The sequence below is a fragment of the Nerophis lumbriciformis genome, linkage group LG20 (genome assembly GCF_033978685.3).
Source record: "Nerophis lumbriciformis linkage group LG20, RoL_Nlum_v2.1, whole genome shotgun sequence".
Lineage (NCBI taxonomy): Eukaryota > Metazoa > Chordata > Actinopteri > Syngnathiformes > Syngnathidae > Nerophis > Nerophis lumbriciformis.
Window position 1 is genome coordinate 14,711,968 of NC_084567.2, and position 23,747 is coordinate 14,735,714.

The window sequence follows — 23,747 nt, forward strand, 5'->3', positions numbered from 1 at the left end:
GCAGCTGCATCTAAGCCATATATCACCAAGTCCAACGCAAAGCGTGGGATGCAGTGGTGTAAAGCACGTCGCCACTGGACTCTAGAGCAGTGGAGACGCCTTCTCTGGGGTGATGAATCACGCTTTTCCGTCTGGCAATCTGATGGATGAGTCTGGGTTTGGAGGTTACCAGGAGAACGCTACATTTCAGACTGAATACAGGATTCAGGATTCAGGGTGCTTTATTATTGTCCATTATTTAACATGTACAAGACACTTAAGAACTGAAATTACATTTTCGGCATTGTGCCGAGTGTGAAATTTGGTGGAGGAGGAATTATGGTGTGAGGTTGTTTTTCAGGAGTTGGGCTTGGCCCCTTAGTTCCAGTGAAAGGAACACCAGTGCACAAAGCAAGGTCCATAAAGACATGGATGACAGAGTCTGGTGTGGATGAACTTGACTGGCCTGCACAGAGTCCTGACCTGAACCCGATAGAACACCTTTGGGATGAATTAGAACGGAGACTGAGAGCCAGGCCTTTTGGAAGAATGGTGTAAAATTCCTACAAACACACTCCGCAGCCTTGTGGACAGCCTTCCCAGAAGAGTTGAAGCTGTAATAGCTGCAAAAGGTGGACCAACATCGTATTGAGCCCTATGGGTTAGGAATGGGATGGCACTTCAAGTTCATATGTGAGTCAAGGCAGGTGGCCAAATATTTTTGGCAATATAGTGTAGATCAACTTATACAACAAACAATAACTTTATTAACCGAGAAAATATTTAAAGTGCATTAGTTTGCCTGAAAAAAATAGATATAAATTAAATCCTTATTTAAACTATTAACGATTTTTGACCAATTTTTGATGGATCGTTTACACAGACGGGGCCTAAGTGTTTCATGTTTGTGTTGAAGGTCCGTCAGCTGGAAAGAACCGTGAGTCTGAGGGACTTGTCCATCGTGGAGATGGAGGGCAAGATGAAGGAGATGTCGGCCGCCACGTACGACGGCATCTTCGTGTGGAAGATCTCCGACTTCGCCAAGAAGCGGCAGGACGCCGTAGCCGGCCGAGCTCCCGCCATGTTCTCCCCAGGTATGCTGTGTCCCACACTTGGGTATGGCGCCATGACAATGACCTCTCGCTTGCAGCCTTTTATAGCAGCAAATACGGCTACAAGATGTGCTTGCGCATCTACCTGAACGGAGACGGGACGGGACGAGGCAGCCACTTGTCCCTGTTCTTTGTGGTGATGAGAGGACACAGCGACGCACTCCTCAAGTGGCCCTTTCATCAGAAGGTAGCGTCTTCTCCGCTTCATCCATGTAGGGCTGAAAACTGTACCAGCATGTCAGCGTTTTATATCGATATCGATCATTATTGGTATTTGTATCACCTACGGCAGGGCTGTTCAACCACATCATGTTCCAAGAGCCCAAGGTCTCAGGGGCCGAACATGCCTCCGCAGGTTATTTTCCTTTGAGACCGCATTGACCTATTTATAAAGTAAACACATCGGTTACTCCTTTCCAGCGCGTGCAGCTAGACAGATAGTTAACAGCAGGAGGAAACAGAAGCTTTGTTGATGATTAATGTTCCTTCTTGTGAACTATTTTCCTTCCTTCGTTGTATTTCTTTACACGTCTTCCTTCATTTCGAGACTGAAAATATAAACATTACAAAGTTATAACGTCCATTGTGTATGTAACATTAATAAAACAGAAAGTTTAGTGTTAACACACACCGCAAACATTGCACACATGTGGTTTATCACAGTTAAAGCTAAGGTGTAGCTTTATCGCCCTCTGCTGGTCATATTCAGCGCTACATGTGTTTAACCAGTTTTGATCGCCAGTTTTGAACGAACACAAAAGACATCACAAAGTCAGCAGTTTCAATACATTCATGCTTTGTTGTCAAGTCGCTGTTAAAAGTCAGATTTTCGCGATTTATTTGGATTTTTTTCAGGGTCGATCGTGCCGTTTTCTTCTACTCACCCACTGCTGCTTCATTGTGACACATATGCTGTTGCCCCCCTGCGGGGTGGCGGGAGTACTGCATACATGAGCAAGCCTGTTTTCAAGGGTGTCATCAAGCCTATTTGGGTGATGTTCGGCGGGCCAAACTAAAAGCTTTGGCGGGCCGCCAGTTGAATAGGCCTGACCTACGGAAAATAAGGAATTTGTGAGAAATGCTTAATAAAGTGTAAGAAAATAGTGCGATGTGTGAACATGTAAACATAGAGAAATATTTTCTGCAGGTTTAGTGCCAGGTGGTTATGTGGTCTGTGTAACATTAATTTGCCCTGTTATTCTTATTTAAGTATGGACATGAATTTATGTTATGCAGTAATTATTATGTAAATATTATTGGACCAAATTGTTATTTCAAAGTAGCACATTTGTTATATTTTGTTGTTTATTCCATTTATACAGTCTTGCACTTTCGTTCCTACCTGTTCTTTCCGTACACCCGAATAGAGAACGCCCAAAATGGGCGAGGGTGGACAGGAAAAGATGAGCGCGGCAAAAGACTACGGTTTCTTTGGAAAAATGCAAAAAAATACCATACTGTCCAGGCGACTTTTCTTCTTTTATCCAAAATTTCTTCTTTTTGACTTATGCTCCATAAATAGTTATGTAACATAAGTTGATTAAGTCATGTAGAGTTCCATAAAGAGTTATGTAACATAAGTTGATTAAGTCATGAGTTCCATAAAGTTATGTATAGGGATGTCCGATAAAGGCTTTTTGCCGATATCCGATATTCCGATATTGACCAAACCCTTAATTACCGATACCGATATCAACCGATACCGATATCAACCAATACCGATATATACAGTTGTGGAATTAACACATTATTATGCCTAATTTGGACAACCAGGTATGGTGAAGATAAGGTCCTTTTTCAAAAAAAAATATATATATATATAAAATAAGATAAATAAATTAAAAAAACTTTCTTGAATAAAAAAGAAAGTAAAACAATATAAAAACAGTTACATAGAAACTAGTAATTAATGAAAATGAGTAAAATTAACTGTTAAAGGTTAGTACTATTAGTGGACCAGCAGCACGCACAATCATGTGTGCTTACGGACTGTATCCCTCGCAGACTGTATTGATATATATTGATATATAATGTAGGAACCAGAATATTAATAACAGAAAGAAACAACACTTTTGTGTGAATGAGGGGAGGGAGGTTTTTTGGGTTGGTGTACTAATTGTAAGTGTATCTTGTGTTTTTTATGTTGATTTCATTAAAAAAATAAATAAATAAATAACCGATACCGATAAAAAAAAAAACAACGATACCGATAATTTCCGATATTACATTTTAAAGCATTTATCTATTATGTCCGATAATATCGGCCTGCCGATATTATCGGACATCTCTAGTTATGTAACATAAGTTGGTTAAGTCATGAGTCCCATAAATAGTTATGTAACATAAGTTGATTATGTCATGAGTCCCATAAATAGTTATGTAACATAAGTTGATTAAGTCATGTAGAGTTTCATAAGGAGTTATGTAACATAAGTTGAGTAAGTCATGTAGAGTTCCATAAGGAGTTATGTAACAAGTTGATTAAGTCATGAAAAGTTCCATAAATAGTTATGTAACGTAAGTGTATTAAGTCAGTCTTGTAGAGTTCCATAAATAGTTATGTAACATAAGTTGATTAAGTCGTGTAGAGTTCCATAAATAGTTATGTAACATAAGTTGATTAAGTCATGTAGAGTTCCATAAGAAGTTATGTAACATAAGTTGATTAAGTCATGTAGAGTTCCATGAATAGTTATGTAACATAAGTTGATTAAGTCATGTAGAGTTTCATAAATAGTTATGTAACATATGTTAATTAAGTCATGTAGAGTTCCATAAATAGTTATGTAACATAAGTTTATTAAGTCATATAGACTTCCATAAGGAGTTATGTAACATAAGTTGTTTAAAATCATGTAGAGTTCCGTAAATAGTTATGTAACATAAGTTGATTAAGTCATGTAGAGGTCCATAAATAGTAAGTTGATTAAGTCATGTAGAGTTCCATAAATAGTTATGTACCATAAGTTTATTAAGTCATGTAGAGTTCCATAAATAGTTATGTAACATAAGCTTATTAAGTCATGTAGAGTTCCATAAATAGTTATGTAACATACGTTGATTAAGTCTTGTAGAGTTCCATAAGGAGTTATGTAACATAAGTTGATTAAGTCTTGTAGAGTTCCATAAATAGTTATGTAACATAAGTTGAGTAAGTCATGTAGAGTTCCATAAAGAGTTATGTAACACAAGTTGATTAAGTCATGTAGAGTTTCATAAAGAGTTATGTAACATAAGTTGATTAAGTCTTGTAGAGTTTCATAAGGAGTTATGTAACATAAGTTAATTAAGTCATGTAGAGTTTCATAAATAGTTATGTAACATAAGTTGATTAAGTCATGTAGAGTTCCGTAAATAGTTATGTAACATAAGTTGATTAAGTCATGTAGAGGTCCATAAATAGTAAGTTGATTAAGTCATGTAGAGTTCCATAAATAGTTATGTACCATAAGTTTATTAAGTCATGTAGAGTTCCATAAATAGTTATGTAACATAAGCTTATTAAGTCATGTAGAGTTCCATAAATAGTTATGTAACATACGTTGATTAAGTCTTGTAGAGTTCCATAAGGAGTTATGTAACATAAGTTGATTAAGTCTTGTAGAGTTCCATAAATAGTTATGTAACATAAGTTGAGTAAGTCATGTAGAGTTCCATAAAGAGTTATGTAACACAAGTTGATTAAGTCATGTAGAGTTTCATAAAGAGTTATGTAACATAAGTTGATTAAGTCTTGTAGAGTTTCATAAGGAGTTATGTAACATAAGTTAATTAAGTCATGTAGAGTTTCATAAATAGTTATGTAACATAAGTTGATTAAGTCATGTAGAGTTCCGTAAATAGTTATGTAACAAGTTTATTAAGTCATATAGACTTCCATAAGGAGTTATGTAACATAAGTTGTTTAAAATCATGTAGAGTTCCGTAAATAGTTATGTAACATAAGTTGATTAAGTCATGTAGAGTTCCATAAATAGTTAAGTACCATAAGTTGATTAAGTCGTGTAGAGTTCCATAAATAGTTATGTAACATAAGTTGATTAAGTCATGTAGAGTTCCATAAATAGTTACGTAACATAAGTTGATTAAGTCATGAGTTCCATAGAGGTATGTAACATAAGTTGATTAAGTCATGTAGAGTTCCGTAAATAGTTATGTAACATAAGTTTATTAAGTCATATAGACTTCCATAAGGAGTTATGTAACATAAGTTGTTTAAAATTATGTAGAGATCCGCAAATAGTTATGTAACATAAGTTGATTAAGTCATGTAGAGTTCCATAAATAGTTATGTAACATAAGTTGATTAAGTCATGTAGAGTTCCATAAATAGTTAGGTAACATAAGTTGATTAAGTCATGAGTTTCATAGAGTTATGTAACATAAGTTGATTAAATCATGTAGAGTTTCATAAGGAGTTATGTAACATAAGTTGATTAAGTCATGTAGAGTTCCGTAAATAGTTATGTAACATACGTTTATTAAGTCATATAGACTGCCATAAGGAATTATGTAACATAAGTTGTTTAAAATCATGTAGAGATCCGCAAATAGTTATGTAACATAAGTTGATTAAGTCATGTAGAGTTCCATAAATAGTTATGTAACATAAGTTGATTAAGTCATGTAGAGTTCCATAAATAGTTAGGTAACATAAGTTGATTAAGTCATGAGTTTCATAGAGTTATGTAACATAAGTTGATTAAATCATGTAGAGTTTCATAAGGAGTTATGTAACATAAGTTGATTACCGGTAAGTCATGTAGAATTCCATAAGGAGTTATGTAACATAATTTGATTACGTCGTGTGTACCCAGGTCACCTTAATGCTGCTGGACCAGAACAACCGGGAACACATCATAGACGCCTTCCGGCCCGACATCTCTTCCTCGTCCTTCCAGAGGCCGGTCAGCGACATGAACATCGCCAGCGGCTGCCCGCTCTTCTGTCCGCTCTCCAAGCTGGAGTCCAAGAACTCTTACGTCCGCGATGACACCATCTTCATCAAGGCCATCGTAGACCTGACTGGGCTCTAGGTTAGACTCCACGTCTGTTCATAATTGACCTGATCAACAGTCATGGTGTTTGCTTCTGGACCTTACTTGAATTCCATGAATTCCCAGTGCAGCACTTGCAAGGTGTGTGCGTGTTTGTATGAGTCCACTTTCAGTCAAGCTAATTTGCCAAATTCCAACAGATAAATACCGTATTTTCCGGACTATAGAGCGCACTGGTATTAAAGCCACACCCACTAAATTTGAAAAAAATTAAATAAAATCCATATATTAGTCGCACCAGACTACAAGTCGCATATGCATGCGTTGTGAAATTAGTTATTTACACAGAAATTCTGTAAATGTTTATTTACATACCTTAATTGTTTCCAAATGGTGTCTGTAACACGGCAGTAAAACGGCTGATCAAACAAAACAGAAGTCATGGACCCACTATCTGCACAAGCTAGCTCTCCAATCAGCTAAACAGACTCAATAACTCCATGGTGACGTTTTGGTGAATTTACGGAGGAATTTGTGAAAGTGAAACAATACAAAAATAATTCCACTTTGTGTTAATAATAATAACACAGACACTCATAAACATGTTAGCATATTAGCCAATGCTAATGACGATAGCAGGTACAAATACACATGAAAACACTCCTACAGACCTCACACACAGGACGGTTTAGTCATAATTGTTGTAGTTATATTGTAAAACCTACAACAATGCTTGGATCGATTAATGAAGAATCCATCTGAGTAGAGAAAAAAAGCACTTCCAATAAACGGAAGGACACCGCAGCACCTGCAGTGAGCGAATTCATCCACAAGATGCCGCCATTGCACAAACAACAACACGAGTTTTTTTTTTGCCGGTTTCTTTTTTTAAACACAATTATTTTTATTACTGCCGTCAGCGAAGAAAAATCAATACATTTTAAGTCGCAGGGATCAAAGCGTAGGAAAAAAGTTGCGGCTTGTAGTCCGCAATTTACGGTATTAATCTTGTTGACTATCTCAGCGTTTGTGTGCTTCATTTGGGATCCAAGGTCTATTTCAGCAGTACTTGTTTGTGTTTACGTTTATATTTCACCTTAATTGTTTATCTTACTTTATTTTTTGACATATTTATTAACAACACATGGGATCTAAGAAGAGCTTTTTGACTGTAAAATCTCTTAACTAAATTTGAACTTTTTTAACGGCTAAAATGCAAATATAATAAGTGTTGTTATTAGTTGAATGGGCCCTCACACCTTGTGCAACTCTGGATTCAAGCGGGTCGGCGCACAGCAACACGTCAATCTCAAATGATTCCAGACGATCGGAGCATGTGGAAGGGAGTTGTAGTGATATTGTAAAACTTATCATTTTCCACCGCCCAGGGGCGTTACTGGTGTCGATATCATGACATGATCAGTTACCCACCTTAAAGCCTCAAATCAGTTGGAAAGTAGAGCTGATCATTGCAAGTCAAGTCACGACAGATTGATGGTTGATGGCGAGGAGCCAAGAACAGGTATGAACGGGTACTGACCAATCCAGCACTTCGAGGCGACATCATCTTTATTTGAACCAATTCTGATCGAGATCTGAGTTCGTAGAGCCCAGTTACAAACGTTTGGACGTTTTGTGGCGAGCCATCGGATCAAAGTTTGGCGCCATGCCACGCCCACATGTTATGGCGTAGGAAAAAATTCCTTTGAGGTTCATCATCACTCATCTGTCTACTATCTGTCATTTTATTTGCGGCTCATTTTGTTAAATTTCCTAGGACAAGTTCGCTAAAGTACCACCCCTGTTTTCGGCTTAAAAATGGATACCAAGATGGCCGACATCCTGATTGTCTTTTTAAATAGGGGTTTTTGAGACTAGCCTGTATAAATATAATGACATAATGAAGGCGTCATCATTATCGTTTAAACCAAATCTTATTGAGATCGGAGTTTGTGGAGCCGAGTTACAAATGTTGGAAGTTTTGTGGCGAACCATTGGATCAAAGATTGGCGCCATGCTACGCCCACATCTTATGACGTAGGAAAATTTCCTTTGAGGTTCATCATCGCCCATCTGTATAGTATCTTCGGTTTGCTTGGTCCAAGTCCCTCGAACGAGTTCGGTAAAGTACGACCCGTTTTCGGCCTAAAAATGGCAGACAGACACCAAGATGGCCTACATCCTGATTGTATTTTTAAATACATGTTTTTGAGACTAGCCCGTATAAGTATAATGACATAATGACAGTCTGATGGTTGATGACCAGGAGCATTGTTCTTCCCGCCCATTCACGAATGGGTACTGACCCATCTAGAACTTTAAGGTGTCACCATCATCATTTGATCCAAGTCTTATTGAGATCTGAGTTTGCGGAGCCGAGTTATAAATGTTGGGAGTTTTGTGGCGAACCATCAAGTCAAAGTTTGGTCACTTTATCATCGCCAGTCCGTCTAGTATCTGTCTTTTTAACCACGGTTTGTGTAGTCCAAGTCCCTAAGATGAGATCGTTAAAGTACCACCCCTGTTTTCGGCCTAAAAATGGCAGACGGACACCAAGATGGCCGACTTCTTGATTGTCTTTTTAAATAGTTTTTTTTTTAGACGAGCCCGTATAAGTATAATGACATAATGAAGGTGTCACCATCGTTATTTGAACCAAACCTTATCGAGATCTGAGTTCGTGGAGCCGAGTTATGAATGTTGGAAGTTTTGTGGCGAACCATCGGATCAAATTTGGCGCCATGCCACGCCCACATTTTATGGCGTGGGCAAAATTCCTTCGCAATTTATCATCGCCCATCTGTCCAATGTCTGCCATTTTATTTGCAGCTCATCTGGTTACATTTCTTAGGACGAGTTCATTAAAGTACGACCCCTGTTTTTCGCTGAAAAATTACCAAAAACCATCGGATCAAAGTTTGGCGCCATGCCACGCCCACATCTTATGGCGTAGGCGAAATGTTTTAAAATTTCATCATCGTCCATCTCTTTAGTATCTGTCATTAAAACCACGGTTTGTTTGGTCCAAGTCCCTAGGACGAGTTCGTTAAAGTAGGACCCCTGTTTTTCGCTGAAAAATTACCAAAAACCATCGGATCAAAGTTTGGCGCCATGCCACGGCCACATCTTATGGTGTAGGCGAAATATTTTTAAATTTCATCATCGTCCATCTCTTTAGTATCTGTCATTAAAACCGCGGTTTGTTAGGTCCAAGTCCCTAGGACGAGTTCATTAAAGTAGGACCCCTGTTTTTCGCTGAAAAATGGCCAAAAACCATAGGATCAAAGTTTGGCGCCATGCCACACCCACATCTTATGGCGTAGGCAACATTTATTTGAGGTTCATCATCGTCCATCTCTCTAGTATCCGTCATTAAAACCGCGGTTTGTTTGGTCCAAGTCCCTAGTACTAGTTCGTTGAAGTAGGACCCCTGTTTTTCGCTGAAAATGGACAAAAACCATCGGATCAATGTTTGGCGCCATGCCACGCCCACATCTTATGGCGTAGGCAAAATTCCTTTGAGCTTCATCATCGTCAATCTCTCTAGTATCCGTCATTAAAACCGAGGTTTGTTTGGTCCAAGTCCCTCGGACAAGTTCGTTAAAGTAGGACCCCTGTTTTTTGCTGAAAAATGGCCAAAAACCATTGGATCCAAGTTTGGCGCAATGCCACGCCCACATCTTATGGAGTAGGCGAAATTTCTTTGAGGTTCATCATCGTCCATCTCTCTAGTATGCGTCATAAAACCGCGGTTTGTTTGGTCCAAGTCCCTAGGACAAGTTCGTGAAAGTAGGACCCCTGTTTTTCGCTGAACAATGGCCAAAAACCATTGGATCCAAGATTGGCGCCATGCCACGCCCACATCTTATGGCGTAGGCGAAATTCCTTTGAGGTTCATCATTGTCAATCTCTCTAGTATCCGTCATTAAAACCGAGGTTTGTTTGGTCCAGGTCCCTAGGACGAGTTCGTTAAAGTAGGACCCCTGTTTTTCGCTGAAACATGACCAAAATCCATCGGATCAAAGTTTGGCCCCATGCCACGCCCACATCTTATGGCGTAGAAAAAAATCCTTTGAGGTTCATCATCGTACATCTGTCTAGTATCTGTCATGAAAACCACGGTTTGTTTGGTCCATGTCCCTACACTCTTAGAAATAAAAGTGCTAAGTAGAACCATATAAGGTTCTTCGGCTCGTCCTCATAGGAGAACCCTTTTTGGCTCCAGGTAGAACCTTTTTATAAAGGTTCCACCTGGAACCCTTTTGGAGGGTTCTACCTAGAACCCAACATGAAGGGTTATACCTAGAACTGTGTGTGTAAGGTTCCACCCAGAACCCCCCATGAGAGGTTCTACAAAGAACCCACGCAGGGAGTTCCACTAAGAACCCTTTCATGTTTCAAGGGTTTAATCTAGAACCCACACAGGGAGTTCCACTAAGAACCCTTTTGTATTTCAAGGGTTTCATCTAGAACCCACGCAGGGAGTTCCACTAAGAACCCTTTCGTATTTCAAGGGTTTCATCTAGAACCCACAAAGGGAGTTCCACTAAGAACCCTTTCGTTTGTCAAGGGTTTCATCTAGAACCCATGCAGGGAGTTCCACTAAGAACCCTTTCATGTTTCAAGGGTTTCATCTAGAACCCACACAGGGAGTTCCACTAAGAACCATTTCGTTTGTCAAGGGTTTAATCTAGAACCCATGCAGGGAGTTCCACTAAGAACCCTTTCATGTTTCAAGGGTTTCATCTAGAACCCACACAGGGAGTTCCACTAAGAACCATTTCGTTTGTCAAGGGTTTCATCTAGAACCCATGCAGGGAGTTCCACTAAGAACTCTTTCATGTTTCAAGGGTTTCATCTAGACCTGACACAGGGGGTTCTAAAAACATCCCTTTTCAAAGGTTTTCACCGATAAAGAACCATGTTGTATTCTACAGATCAGTTTAGTTCATATTATATTGTGGTCATTTATCATGTTGACATTGAACAAACATTCAAAACATTTTAATGAGAAAAACATTTATTTAAAGATAGTCCAACAAAACAGGAAAGGCTGTGTAGGTCCCAGGGGAGAACAGGTCAAAAGTCAGCATAGGTCCAGTGGAATCAGCAACATGACAGGCCAGACACATCATGCTGTCCTCAGTAGGTGAATTTGTGTAAATAAATCTCCAGCAATGGTGACATGGCAGAAAGAGACACAAAATAGTTTTAGTTCAATCAATCCAAGGTGCACTTACTGCATTTACTGCGCCTTATTGTAAGCTATCTACAAACAATAAAATAATGCATGGTCCAATGAAAAGAATCAGTGTACATACTGTATGTACTAATTGTGACAGTAGAACAGAATCATGAGAAAGTGAGGGAATCCCACAAAGTTTTCACATTGATTTAAATAATGTTGAAATACTTTTCAGCGTTATGTAATAAGTACTCAAATTGTTACGTATTGTAACAATAATGGAAATCTAGAGACGTCACTATGCCAAAATCAAACAAAATGTATTGGTCCAAAATATGTATTAAATAAGGGATATTTTTTTAATCAATATGTACAAACAAAGGGCAGCAGCAGGAATTTGACCATTAACAAGAACATAAAGCATGAAATCCCATGCTGCAACACATCTACTCACTACTACCCACTTCCGACACCGTTGTATAGTCTCTTCACTGAAATGGGTACAACACTGTGGTCCTTGATCCCAAACACAAATCTTTCAATGAAAATAAGAGTTTTTCTCAGTTCCTTTGGGTACTGGACAGCAAAAACAATATAGAGTGACATTAATGCACTCATAGCATATGATATGTCCATGCTGCTGTCCTCAGTCAAAACCTGTATACCATCCAGTTATAGGGTTATCCTTTGTGCCTGCAAAGGGTTCCCCTCGTGTGTGTTATGGAGCATGATTACTGGAGTAGGCACGCTTGGCTCCTATGCAATAAAAACAGATACATGTCAGTAAATAAAACCTGCTGTGAAAACAGCAAAATGACTCAATGTTGCCATAATATGGATAATGCCAATTCCTAAATCTTGACCTTAAATGCAGTATTTACCTCCAGTAGAGTGTATAGAAAGGATGAGTCCTCTCTGAAAATGGAAGGCAGCAGTAGAATTGCTGCATCCCTAATGAGTCCTGAGGAAATACAATTATTCTGTAATATTTTTTGTTTTCAGAAATACAGATTGTGGCTCCTATAGATACACATATAGGCCTAGATACCTCGTCTTACTGAATCATCCAGGCAGGCATTGATTGCCCTCTGGCAGCAGTCCTTTAGGTCACACATAGATGCTCTTTGAACCATCTTTGTTGCCATTCGATCCAGCTCTGTGACCATTCTGCAATCAGCTTCTACAAGGAATTGCTCCTTCATCTCCCACAGAAGCTGTAAGGAGGGATACAAAGGGTCATCTCAAAATACTTGATGATCATAAATGAAATAATACACATACAATTAAATATGGTCAATTCAATGCTTGAAGATACCAACTATTTTAGGAAGCTTCAGTGTGGGAAACTTTTCGATGATTTCCTCTGCCTTGGCAGTTGCCCTGAAGGTCTTTCAGTATGCATAGGTTCGTCTCATTCTCTTCTTTAAAGAGTTCAGATCTAGGTGTACCTTAAGCATCTCTGTAGACATTTCATTGATATGAGCTTCAATGCTCCTTTCATCCTCTCTACATTCTTCACTCTCCTGAGCCTATATGCATTCAAGAAAAATGACAAGCAATATAGTAAGAGGTAACCATTAAGATGAGGTGTACATGTTTTTAAAAAGTTATATAATATGGAAGAATCATCCTCTCTGTAACCTTCGTCTTGTGTTATCTTTCTGCTACCACTATGTTGGAGACTAAGCTCAAGCCCAGTCTCCCTGCTCCTCCTACCCGCACATTAGTGTGTGCTCAACATGGATGTATTAGATCCATGGTGCTCACCAGCCCATCCTTCCCTCCAAAGACGAGCTAGATGGCGACCGCATTGCCGCTACCGACAACGTTAAAGCTCCTTCTAACATTGACAATTTATACTATAATATTTTATTAAAATAACAACTACGATAACCTTTTTAGGATGATTTAAGATTAATTGTACAGATATATTGTAACCTATTTTGTTATGGCAGCTCTCAGCAGAGCTTTGTCAGGTATTGTATTGTTTAACCACAATACAATTTGTTTGTTTGTTTTCTACAAGAAAACAAACAAATAAGCAAACAAACAAAACATAACAAGAAACAAATGCTTAGTCCACTTTTTACCATAAAAGTCCTCAGCTAGGGTCAAGCATGCTGAAATAAGATATTATATATAGCTCACCTTGATTCTCGGAAGTTTCTTCTGTTCTCTCTCCTGTTCTTCTTTGTTCTGTTCTGTTCACAGTAATCACTATTGGTATGTCACACCTGGTTTGTAGGCAGGGAAGACCAGACCATGTGGTGCAATCCATGGGGCAACCAGCTCTTAACTCACACATGACAGCCACTATCATGCCAGCTCCCTGGCCCAACACACCAAACCTTGCCCTTTCCCCTGGGAGATCAGGGTTCAATTCCCAGCATCAACAAACCCTGATGTAGTAGCCTAAAAGTCAGCATTACAGTGTGGTTTTTGCATCAGTTAAGGCTTGGCCTCTGACATCAAAGACCGTTGTCTATCAATGAACTTATGTGCAGCTTCACAACTGGACTAAGCCAGTCAGCAGGGTACAGCAACCATGGGATGAGGCCGATCATGGAAAAGTATGAGGAGGAGACAAATACATGAGTAAAATTGTCTGTAAAATAAGTGTTTAATATTTTTTAAATTATCTGTCACTAATCCACACATCACCTCAGTATGCATTAACATGGTCACTCTGCATTAACCAGGCCTTGAACTCACAACTTCAAACTGTATCCCTAGATCACCTGACTTGTAACAAACTTTCAAAAGCCTTTGTCCAGTGAGTCGTATAGCTCACTTAGATGCCCCAGAAAGAGGGGTTATATCCTTGCTGCAGGGACCACCTTGCTAGTTCTTTGCTGTGTGTCATTTCCTCCTGAAGAAGGGAGTAGTTTAACTAAACTAAATAAACACAATTATAACTGCTGCGCAGCGATGGGTCGGGTCCGGGCGATTTTTGGCAAATCAAGGCAATTCTGAGCAACAAACAGGAGAACAGGAAGGCAACACAGTTGAAATTATAAAGTTCCTTTTGCACCAGTTGAGGCTAAAATCCACAACAATAGAACCAAAGACTGTGGTCTATCATGCTGAGCTAATTGGCAAGTGACAATTCAACAGTGGCTTCACAAATTGATTAAGCCATTCACTGTTGTGCATGCAGATTTGAAACCGCTGTAAATATATCAGTTATCAAGACAAAAATCTGAAAATACACATATTGCATCCAGACAGAATGGAGATATTGGTAATTTGATTTTTTTAATTGATTCGAATTGCTCCATAAGTTAATAACTGATGTTTAATCTATCATGACTCTAAAATGTATATGTTTGCTTCACAAAGACCATCTGGCATTTTCATGAGCTGTCATCACCACCTTTGTCAGGGATTGAACCCAGGTTCTTTGGCACCAAGAACCAGCTCCTAAATCACTGAGCTATTTCTCAAACGGAATCACTAGCCAGACAGCAGTTGTCAAGGCAGATTTCAAAAATGGTCCTCCCAGTCACAGCTAATCTTTGCCTGAGTCAACAAGATTTGCTGATGAAGATCTTGCTTTCTTATAATTAATGGTTGTGGAAATAAATTGGTAACAGAACATTTCAGTTATAGGACTGCCATTATTTGTATGTCTGATCAGAATGTGTAAGGTAATAGACTAGTATGGTGGACCTGATGACTGAAGGCAGCCAGCTGGTTAGCTCAGTCACTATTGCCAGTGACTTTAGACTGGGTGGCAGGTGTTCAAATCCCAAGATGGGCAGTTATGTTACAGTTTGATCAACAGGATCTGGGGAAGAAGAGTTTGCTTTAAAATAAACAAAAAAATTGTATATGAAAAGTATTTGTATCAGTAGTCACAAGGAAATGTATTTTGCACCATTATTAGCAAATGTTATCAGGAAGTATGTCCCTGGTGACACAGGATCTTACCCATGCTTTCAACAATCCCTGAAGAACTCTTTCTTCCAAAAACGGTTCTCTGGATCAAAATAGTTCTTACTGGAACCCTTAGTGTTAGTGAGAACCCTTTTAAAACCAATTATTCAGAAAAGGGGTTTTAAAGGGTTCTCTGGATCAAAATGGTTCTTACTGGAACCATTAGCGTTACCAAGAACCCTTGAAAAACCCTTTCTTCGGGAAAGGGTTTTTCAGAAGCAAATGGTTCCAGTTAGAACCTCAGCCCTTGTAGAAGAACCCTTTTGGAACCCTTATTTCTAAGAGTGTAGGACGGGTTCGTTAAAGTAGGACCCCTGTTTTTCGCTGAAAAATGGCCAAAAACCATCGGATCAAAGTTTGGCGCCATGCCACGGCCACATCTTATGGCGTAAGTAAAATTCCTTTGAGGTTCATCATTGTACATCTGTCTAGTATCTGTCATGAAAACCACGGTTTGTTTGGTCCAAGTCCCTAGGACGAGTTCGTTAAAGTAGGACCCCTGTTTTTCGCTGAAAAATGGCCAAAAACCATCGGATCAAAGTTTGGCGCCATGCCACGGCCACATCTTATGGTGTAGGTAAAATTCCTTTGAGGTTCATCATCATCCATCTCTATAGTATTCGTCATTAAAACCGCGGTTTGTTTGGTCCAAGTCCCTAGAATGAGTTCGTTAAAGTAGGACCCCTGTTTTTCGCTGAAAAAGGGCCAAAAACCATTGGATCAAAGTTTGGCGCCATGCCAAGCCCACATCTTATGGCGTAGGCGAAATTTCTCTGAGGTTCATCATCGTCCATCTCTCTAGTATCCGTCATTAAATCCGCGGTTTGTTTGGTCCAAGTCCCTAGGATGAGTTCGTTATAATAGGAACCCTGTTTTTTGCTGATAATTGGACAAAAACCATCAGATCAAAGTTTGGCGCCATGCTACGCCCACATCTTATGGCGTAGAAAAAACTCCTTTGAGGTTCATCATCGTCCATCTGTCTAGTGTCCGTCATTTAAACCACGGTTTGTTTGGTCCAAGTCCCTAGGACGAGCTCGTTAAAGTGGGACCCCTGTTTTCAACCTAAAAACGGCCGACGGAAACCAAGATGGCCGACTTCCTGTTTGTCTTTAAATATTTTTACGTGCACTCTGTCATGATTGCGATTTTCCTGAATCTCATTTTCAAGGGGGCGCTAAGGAGTGAATTTAGAAATTTTGCGCTCGGGACCCCAAAATAGCGAATCTCTCGCCAGACTTGGGCCGTTTTCAGAAATGCCTTTGAAGCTGGAGAATGATAATAATAAAGCCATTTTTGATAAAGCCTTCACAGATTTTTGTGTTGAATCCTTCCAAAATCTTTATACCCAAATGAAGCAAACAACAGAGTTCAGTAGTTGTCCACAAGGTGGCAGTGTTTACTTCCCCTTCCCCTCAGATGATTAGAAAGGCTTATTTGACACTTTTATTTTGAAAGAATGCTGTCTGAATAAATATGTGTCACATATCAAGTTAAGAATGGGTTCCATCTTTATGTGGTTTTTTAACATGAACTGAATTTAACGAAATAGTTCAAGCAGCGTGTGTCGGTTCTAAAAAGCGTCACTTTTTCGACGTACTCTGGATGTTTTTTGTGTCAAAATGTGTAGCAGCAAACGTGTAATTGTCGTACTTTGTACTCATGACTCTAATGATCCACTATTTGCGGAAGTGCCTGTAACTTTTTGTTGAATTTTAAAGTCAAAATACAACTTAACTGCTTTTATTTTGAAAGGGTCTGTTTGCAACCCTTGAAGGAACTGCTAACTTTCTTGCTTTTTTTTTTGTGTGGTAAGCATGATATCCCACCCTCTAACCGCTGTGAGCGCCTCCACCAGCGCTGCCCAAACTTTTACCACTGAGGGCCACACACTGACAAATTAAAGGATGCGGGGGCCACTTGAGTAGTTTTCACTTCTAAAACCGGTACAATATAGGGATTTTTTCCTAAAAATTTCGGGAGAAATTTTGTGTGAATGCTAAAGAACTGAAATGCTAACAGTTAGCATGCTAACCAGATGGCAAATATGAGCAACATTAGCTCAAAAAGCTAGCATGCTAACAGCACTATGCTAACAATAGTTACCATTAGTGAAATACCAAAATAGATGATGCTGAGGTGTATACTTGTAAGACAGCTAAAAAAAATAAATAGCATGCTAACGTTAGCATGCTAAAATGCTAACTGTAAGGTGTCAAGTACCAAAATATATTACTCAGGTGTGTAACTGGAAAAAAAACTTAGATTTTAGGATGCTAACATTAGCACACATCAAGCAAATTAGCTAAAAACAAGTTGGCGTCCCAACATAACATGCCAACAGGTATCATGTTTGATGTTGATGTGTATACCTGCAAAATTAGCATGATAATGTCAACATGCTAAAATGCAAACTGACTCGTGTCAAGTATCTGAGGGGTGTACCTGGAAAAATGAGCTGTATATCTACAAAAAAAGATAGCATATTAACATTAGCATGGTATCATTTGTGAAGTAACAAAAAATTTGACGATGCAAATTTTGCAAAAAAAGCTAGCATCCATCCATCCATCCATCTTCTTCCGCTTATCCGAGGTCGGGTCGCGGGGGCAGCAGCCTAAGCAGGGAAGCCCAGACTTCCCTCTCCCCAGCCACTTCGTCCAGCTCTTCCTGTGGGACCCCGAGGCGTTCCCAGGTCAGCCGGGAGACATAGTCTTCCCAACGTGTCCTGGGTCTTCCCCGCGGCCTCCTACCGGTCGGACGTGCCCTAAACACCTCCCTAGGGAGGCGTTCGGGTGGCATCCTGACCAGATGCCCGAACCACCTCATCTGGCTCCTCTCGATGTGGAGGAGCAGCGGCTTTACTTTGAGCTCCTCCCGGATGGCAGAGCTTCTCACCCTATCTCTAAGGGAGAGCCCCGCCACCCGGCGGAGGAAACTCATTTCGGCCGCTTGTACCCGTGATCTTGTCCTTTCGGTCATAACCCAAAGCTCATGACCATAGGTGAGGATGGGAACGTAGATCGACCGGTAAATTGAGAGCTTTGCCTTCTGGCTCAGCTCCTTCTTCACCACAACGGATCGATACAGCGTCCGCATTACTGAAGACGCCGCACCGATCCGCCTGTCGATCTCACGATCCACTCTTCCCTCACTCGTGAACAAGACTCCGAGGTACTTGAACTCCTCCACTTGGGGCAAGATCTCCTCCCCAACCCGGAGATGGCACTCCACCCTTTTCCGGTCGAGAACCATGGACTCGGACTTGGAGGTGCTGATTCTCATCCCAGTCGCTTCACACTCAGCTGTGAACCGATCCAGTGAGAGCTGAAGATCCTGGCCAGATGAAGCCATCAGGACCACATCATCTGCAAAAAGCAGAGACCTAATCCTGCAGCCACCAAACCAGATCCCCTCAACGCCATGACTGCGCCTAGGAATTCTGTCCATAAAAGTTATGAACAGAATCGGTGACAAAGGGCAGCCTTGGCGGAGTCCAACCCTCACTGGAAACGTGTCCGACTTACTACCGGCAATGCGGACCAAGCTCTGGCACTGATCATACAGGGAGCGGACTGCCACAATCAGACAGTCCGATACCCCGTACTCTCTGAGCACTCCCCACAGGACTTCCCGAGGGACACGGTCGAATGCCTTCTCCAAGTCCACAAAACACATGTAGACTGGTTGGGCAAACTCCCATGCACCCTCAAGGACCCTGCCGAGAGTATAGAGCTGGTCCACAGTTCCACGACCAGGACGAAAACCACACTGTTCCTCCTGAATCCGAGGTTCGACTATCCGGCGTAGCCTCCTCTCCAGTACACCTGAATAGACCTTACCGGGAAGGCTGAGGAGTGTGATCCCACGATAGTTAGAACACACCCTCCGGTTCCCCTTCTTAAAGAGAGGAACCACCACCCCGGTCTGCCAATCCAGTGGTACCGCCCCCGATGTCCACGCGATGCTGCAGAGTCTTGTCAACCAAGACAGCCCCACAGCATCCAGAGCCTTAAGGAACTCCGGGCGGATCTCATCTACCCCCGGGGCCTTGCCACCGAGGAGCTTTTTAACTACCTCAGCAACCTCAGCCCCAGAAATAGGAGAGCCCACCACAGACTCCCCAGGCACTGCTTCCTCATAGGAAGACGTGTTGGTGGGATTGAGGAGGTCTTCGAAGTATTCCCTCCACCGATCCACAACATCCGCAGTCGAGGTCAGCAGAACACCATCCTCGCCATACACGGTGTTGATAGTGCACTGCTTTCCCTTCCTGAGGCGGCGGATGGTGGTCCAGAATTGCTTCGAAGCCATCCGGAAGTCGTTTTCCATGGCCTCACCGAACTCCTCCCATGTCCGAGTTTTTGCCTCTGCGACCGCTGAAGCCGCACACCGCTTGGCCTGTCGGTACTTGTCCGCTGCCTCAGGAGTCCTATGAGCCAAAAGAACCCGATAGGACTCCTTCTTCAGCTTGACGGCATCCCTCACCGCCGGTGTCCACCAACGGGTTCTAGGATTACCGCCACGACAAGCACCAACTACCTTGCGGCCACAGCTCCAATCAGCCGCCTCGACAATAGAGGCGCGGAACATGGTCCATTCGGATTCAATGTCCAGCACCTCCCTCGTGACATGTTCAAAGTTCTTCCGGAGGTGGGAATTGAAACTCTCTCTGACAGGAGACTCTGCCAGACGTTCCCAGCAAACCCTCACAATGCGTTTGGGCCTGCCAGGTCTGTCCGGCATCCTCCCCCACCATCGCAGCCAACTCACCACCAGGTGGTGATCGGTAGAAAGCTCCGCCCCTCTCTTCACCCGAGTGTCCAAAACATGAGGCCGCAAATCCGATGACACAACTACAAAGTCGATCATGGAACTGCGGCCTAGGGTGTCCTGGTGCCAAGTGCACATATGGACACCCTTATGTTTGAACATGGTGTTCGTTATGGACAATCTGTGACGGGCACAAAAGTCCAATAACATAACACCGCTCGGGTTCAGATCCGGGCAGCCATTCTTCCCAATCACGCCTCTCCAGGTTTCACTGTCGCTGCCAACATGTGCATTGAAGTCCCCCAGTAGAACGAGGGAATCACCCGGGGGAGCACTCTCAAGTACTCCCTCGAGTGAATCCAAAAAGGGTGGGTACTCTGAGCAGCGGCTTGGCGCGTAAGCGCAAACCACAGTCAGGACCCGTACCCCCACCCGAAGGCGGAGGGAAGCTACCCTCTCGTCCACCGGGTTGAACTCCAACATGCAGGCTCTGAGCCGGGGGGAAACAAGAATTGCCACCCCAGCCCGTCGCCTCTCACTGCCGGCAACGCCAGAGTGGAAGAGAGTCCAGCCCCTCTCGAGAGAACTGGTTCCAGAGCCCTTGCTGTGCGTCGAAGTGAGTCCGACTATATCTAGCCGGAACTTCTCCACCTCGCGCACTAGCTCAGGCTCCTTCCCCCCCAGCGAGGTGACGTTCCACGTCCCAAGAGCTAGCTTCTGTAGCCGAGGATCGGACCGCCAAGTGCCCTGCCCTCGGCTTCCGCCCAGCTCACATCGCACCCGACCTCTATGACCCCTACTATGGGTGGTGAGCCCATATTAGCATACTAATATTAAAATGCTAAAGATATATTTAAAAAAAAAAAGGCCCCTGCGCCACACTTTGGACACCCCTGACCTAAACCATGCCTGTGCAGACTGCTTAAATTGGGCCCCAAAGCAACATTTTCTTTTGAGCCCCCCACACCTTCCCACCATTAGGCATTTTCCACACTTTTTATACTTTTATAATCAAACTTAAATTTTATTTGATGCATGTTGTGTACTTAAACAAATTCACGTATACTTGCCAACCTTGAGACCTCCAAATTCGGGAGATTTGGGGGGTGGGGTTAAGGGGGAGGAGTATATTCATAGCTAGAATTCACTTAAATTCAAGTATTTCTTATATATATATATATATCCATCCATCCATTTTCTACCGCTTATTCCCTTTGGGGTCGCGGGGGGCGCTGGAGCCTATCTCAGCTACAATCGGGCGGGAGGCGGGGTACACCCTGGACAAGTCGCCACCTCATCGCAGGGCCAACACAGATAAACAGACAACATTCACACTCACATCCACACACTAGGGCCAATTTAGTGTTGCCAATCAACTTATCCCCAGGTGCATGTCTTTGGAGGTGGGAGGAAGCCGGAGTACCCGGAGGGAACCCACGCAGTCACGGGGAGGACATGCAAACTCCACACAGAAAGATCCCGAGCCCGGGATTGAACCCAAGACTACTCAGGACCTTCGTATTGTGAGGCAGATGCACTAACCCCTCTGCCACCGTGAAGCCCCTATATATATATATATATATATATATATATATATATATAAATAAATACTTGAAATTCAGTGTTCATTTATTTACACATATACACACATAACACTCCTCTCTACTCATTGTTGTATTTGAAAGTGCAATGCTTTGCAGCCAGTAGCACAGCCTTTGAAGTAGCATATAGGTATGGGCAGTGTAATATTCTGGGTTGGAGTCAATAACCAGGCGAGTTGACGCAGTTACGTCTCTTTGCTTCATACTTCAGAACCGACGCCAACACTTGCCGTCAGGGTGCGCAATATAACGTAAACCGTTGGCCAAACAAAAAGTTACTTTTTGGTTGGCCAACGGTTTACGTTGTATTGCGCACTCTGACGGCAAGTGTGGGAGTCGGTTCTGAAGTATGAGATAAAGAGCGGACGTGACGAGAGGCTGTCCTCACTCAGGTCCGCACGGACCTGGAGGGGGCGTGCCTTAAGTCCGGCTGGAAATCGGGAGAAATTTGGGAGAATGATTGTCCCGGGAGATTTTCGGGAGAGGCACTGAAATTCGGGAGGGTTGGCAAGTATGCAAATCCATGTGAAATAAATTATATATATTTTTAGTGCAAAACCACATTTAACAATCACAATGTCGGTGTGTGGGGAAACTTGCCATTGCATTCTTATCAGTGACTGAGCAGGAAGGGGCCAGGGATACTATTCTCGTATAGGGATGTACGTAACACACTCACATTAAGTTGAGCTACTAAAGTTAGCTACCATTGAATGTATATTTTCTAACAATATGAATGCATATTGTTAGTTGGGACTGTTGTTTATTACTGTCACTACTTTATTCCCCGTGTGTACGAGACAGCAATTTTCATTGAATATCATTAATAATAACGAAAAATGTAGACATTTATAAAATATTTTCAGAGTGTTTTGTCAAAGCACTAATGGGAACATAAGCTGGAGATGTTATTTAATATGTTTTGTTTTAACAACTTTGAGCAAGTTGCAAACAGCCCCTTTAACTATTCATCCGATGACGTCTTCATGTTTCCGTTATCGACCATGAAACACGAATGTAATGTTTGATTTCAACTATTAAAGTGAGATGTTGTCATTTGCAACGTGGCTCCTTCATTTAAATTGAGTAGGTTCAGGAGTTTTTGTTTGCAAGCATCCATTAAAAACACGCAGTATTGGTAATGTCCTGTTTTACTCCACCTGCTTCCAGTCTCTTGCGATCCCTGTGCCCATATTTGGATTTTCTGGGCGATTTTCTGTCTCATAACTTCGAGGGGATAGAAAGAGAAAAAAAAGAAGACACGAGAGGTCGAAATTGTGGGGACAAGAGGGGGATTAGACAGAGAGACAAAAACAACAACAGCAAACACAACAACAACAACAATAGAGCAACATCAGCAAATATGACATGTACAAATATGATGGTAAAAGTGATAGCAAAGAAGCAGTTAGCGAAAATAAAAAAAATACAGATATGACAATGAGCATTATTACACTACAAATGGAGCAATACAAATACCAATAGAAATAGCGCTATTGATAATGAACAATACCAATACTTTACCTCTATTATCAACAATACAGTTGTTCAAATGCAACAATACATAAACGTAATGATAACTTGAGATACGAAAGAATGCAGAAAAATGGAGGGGAAGAAAGAGAAGCAACCTACATTAACCTTGTAGCTTGTTATAGTAACAATAGGTTAAGCCAGGGGTCGGGAACCTTTTTGGCTGAGAGAGCCATGAAAGCCAAATATTTCAAAATGTATTTCCGTGAGGGCCATATAATATTTTTTAACACTGAATACAACTAAATGCGTGCATTTTTAAGTAAGACCAACATTTTTAGAGTATAATAAGTCTCTTATTATTTTTAATAAAATTGTTATTCTAAAGCTAACCAATAATAAATAAAGTACTTCTTACCATTCATTCGACTTCTTGAACAGGTGCAATAGAAAACGGATGGATGGATTAAAATGCATGAGAATGTTTTATAATTTGAACGTTATTTTTAACACTGATTACCAGCGGAATTATTCACTACTTATCGTGTTAAGCAATGTCAGCTAAGATTGATCTGAGAGCCAGATGCAGTCATCAAAAGAGCCACATGTGGCTCTAGAGCCATAGGTTCTCTATCCCTGGGTTAAGCTTTGTCAGTGTGCCATGTGTTGTACCCAGTTTACCCTAGGGCAA

The 23,747-nt window shown here is 41.4% G+C and overlaps 1 protein-coding gene across 2 annotated transcripts in view; it reads left to right on the forward strand.

Moving 5' to 3' along the window:
* LOC133619469 (TNF receptor-associated factor 2-like) overlaps nt 1–17,908 on the forward strand; it is a 57,975-nt gene extending 40,067 nt beyond the window's left edge. The window contains exons 8-11 of one of the 2 annotated variants that reach the window (XM_061980509.1): nt 896–1,073; nt 1,130–1,278; nt 5,909–6,127; nt 13,519–17,908. In XM_061980509.1, the coding sequence (XP_061836493.1) occupies nt 896–1,073; nt 1,130–1,278; nt 5,909–6,127 (546 nt within the window). In that variant the 3' untranslated portion in view covers nt 13,519–17,908. Of the gene's footprint in view, nt 1–895; nt 1,074–1,129; nt 1,279–5,908; nt 10,504–13,518 lie in introns of those variants that run through there. The other variant, XM_061980510.2, reaches the window with a different exon arrangement.
* Nucleotides 17,909–23,747: the final 5,839 nt, after the last annotated feature.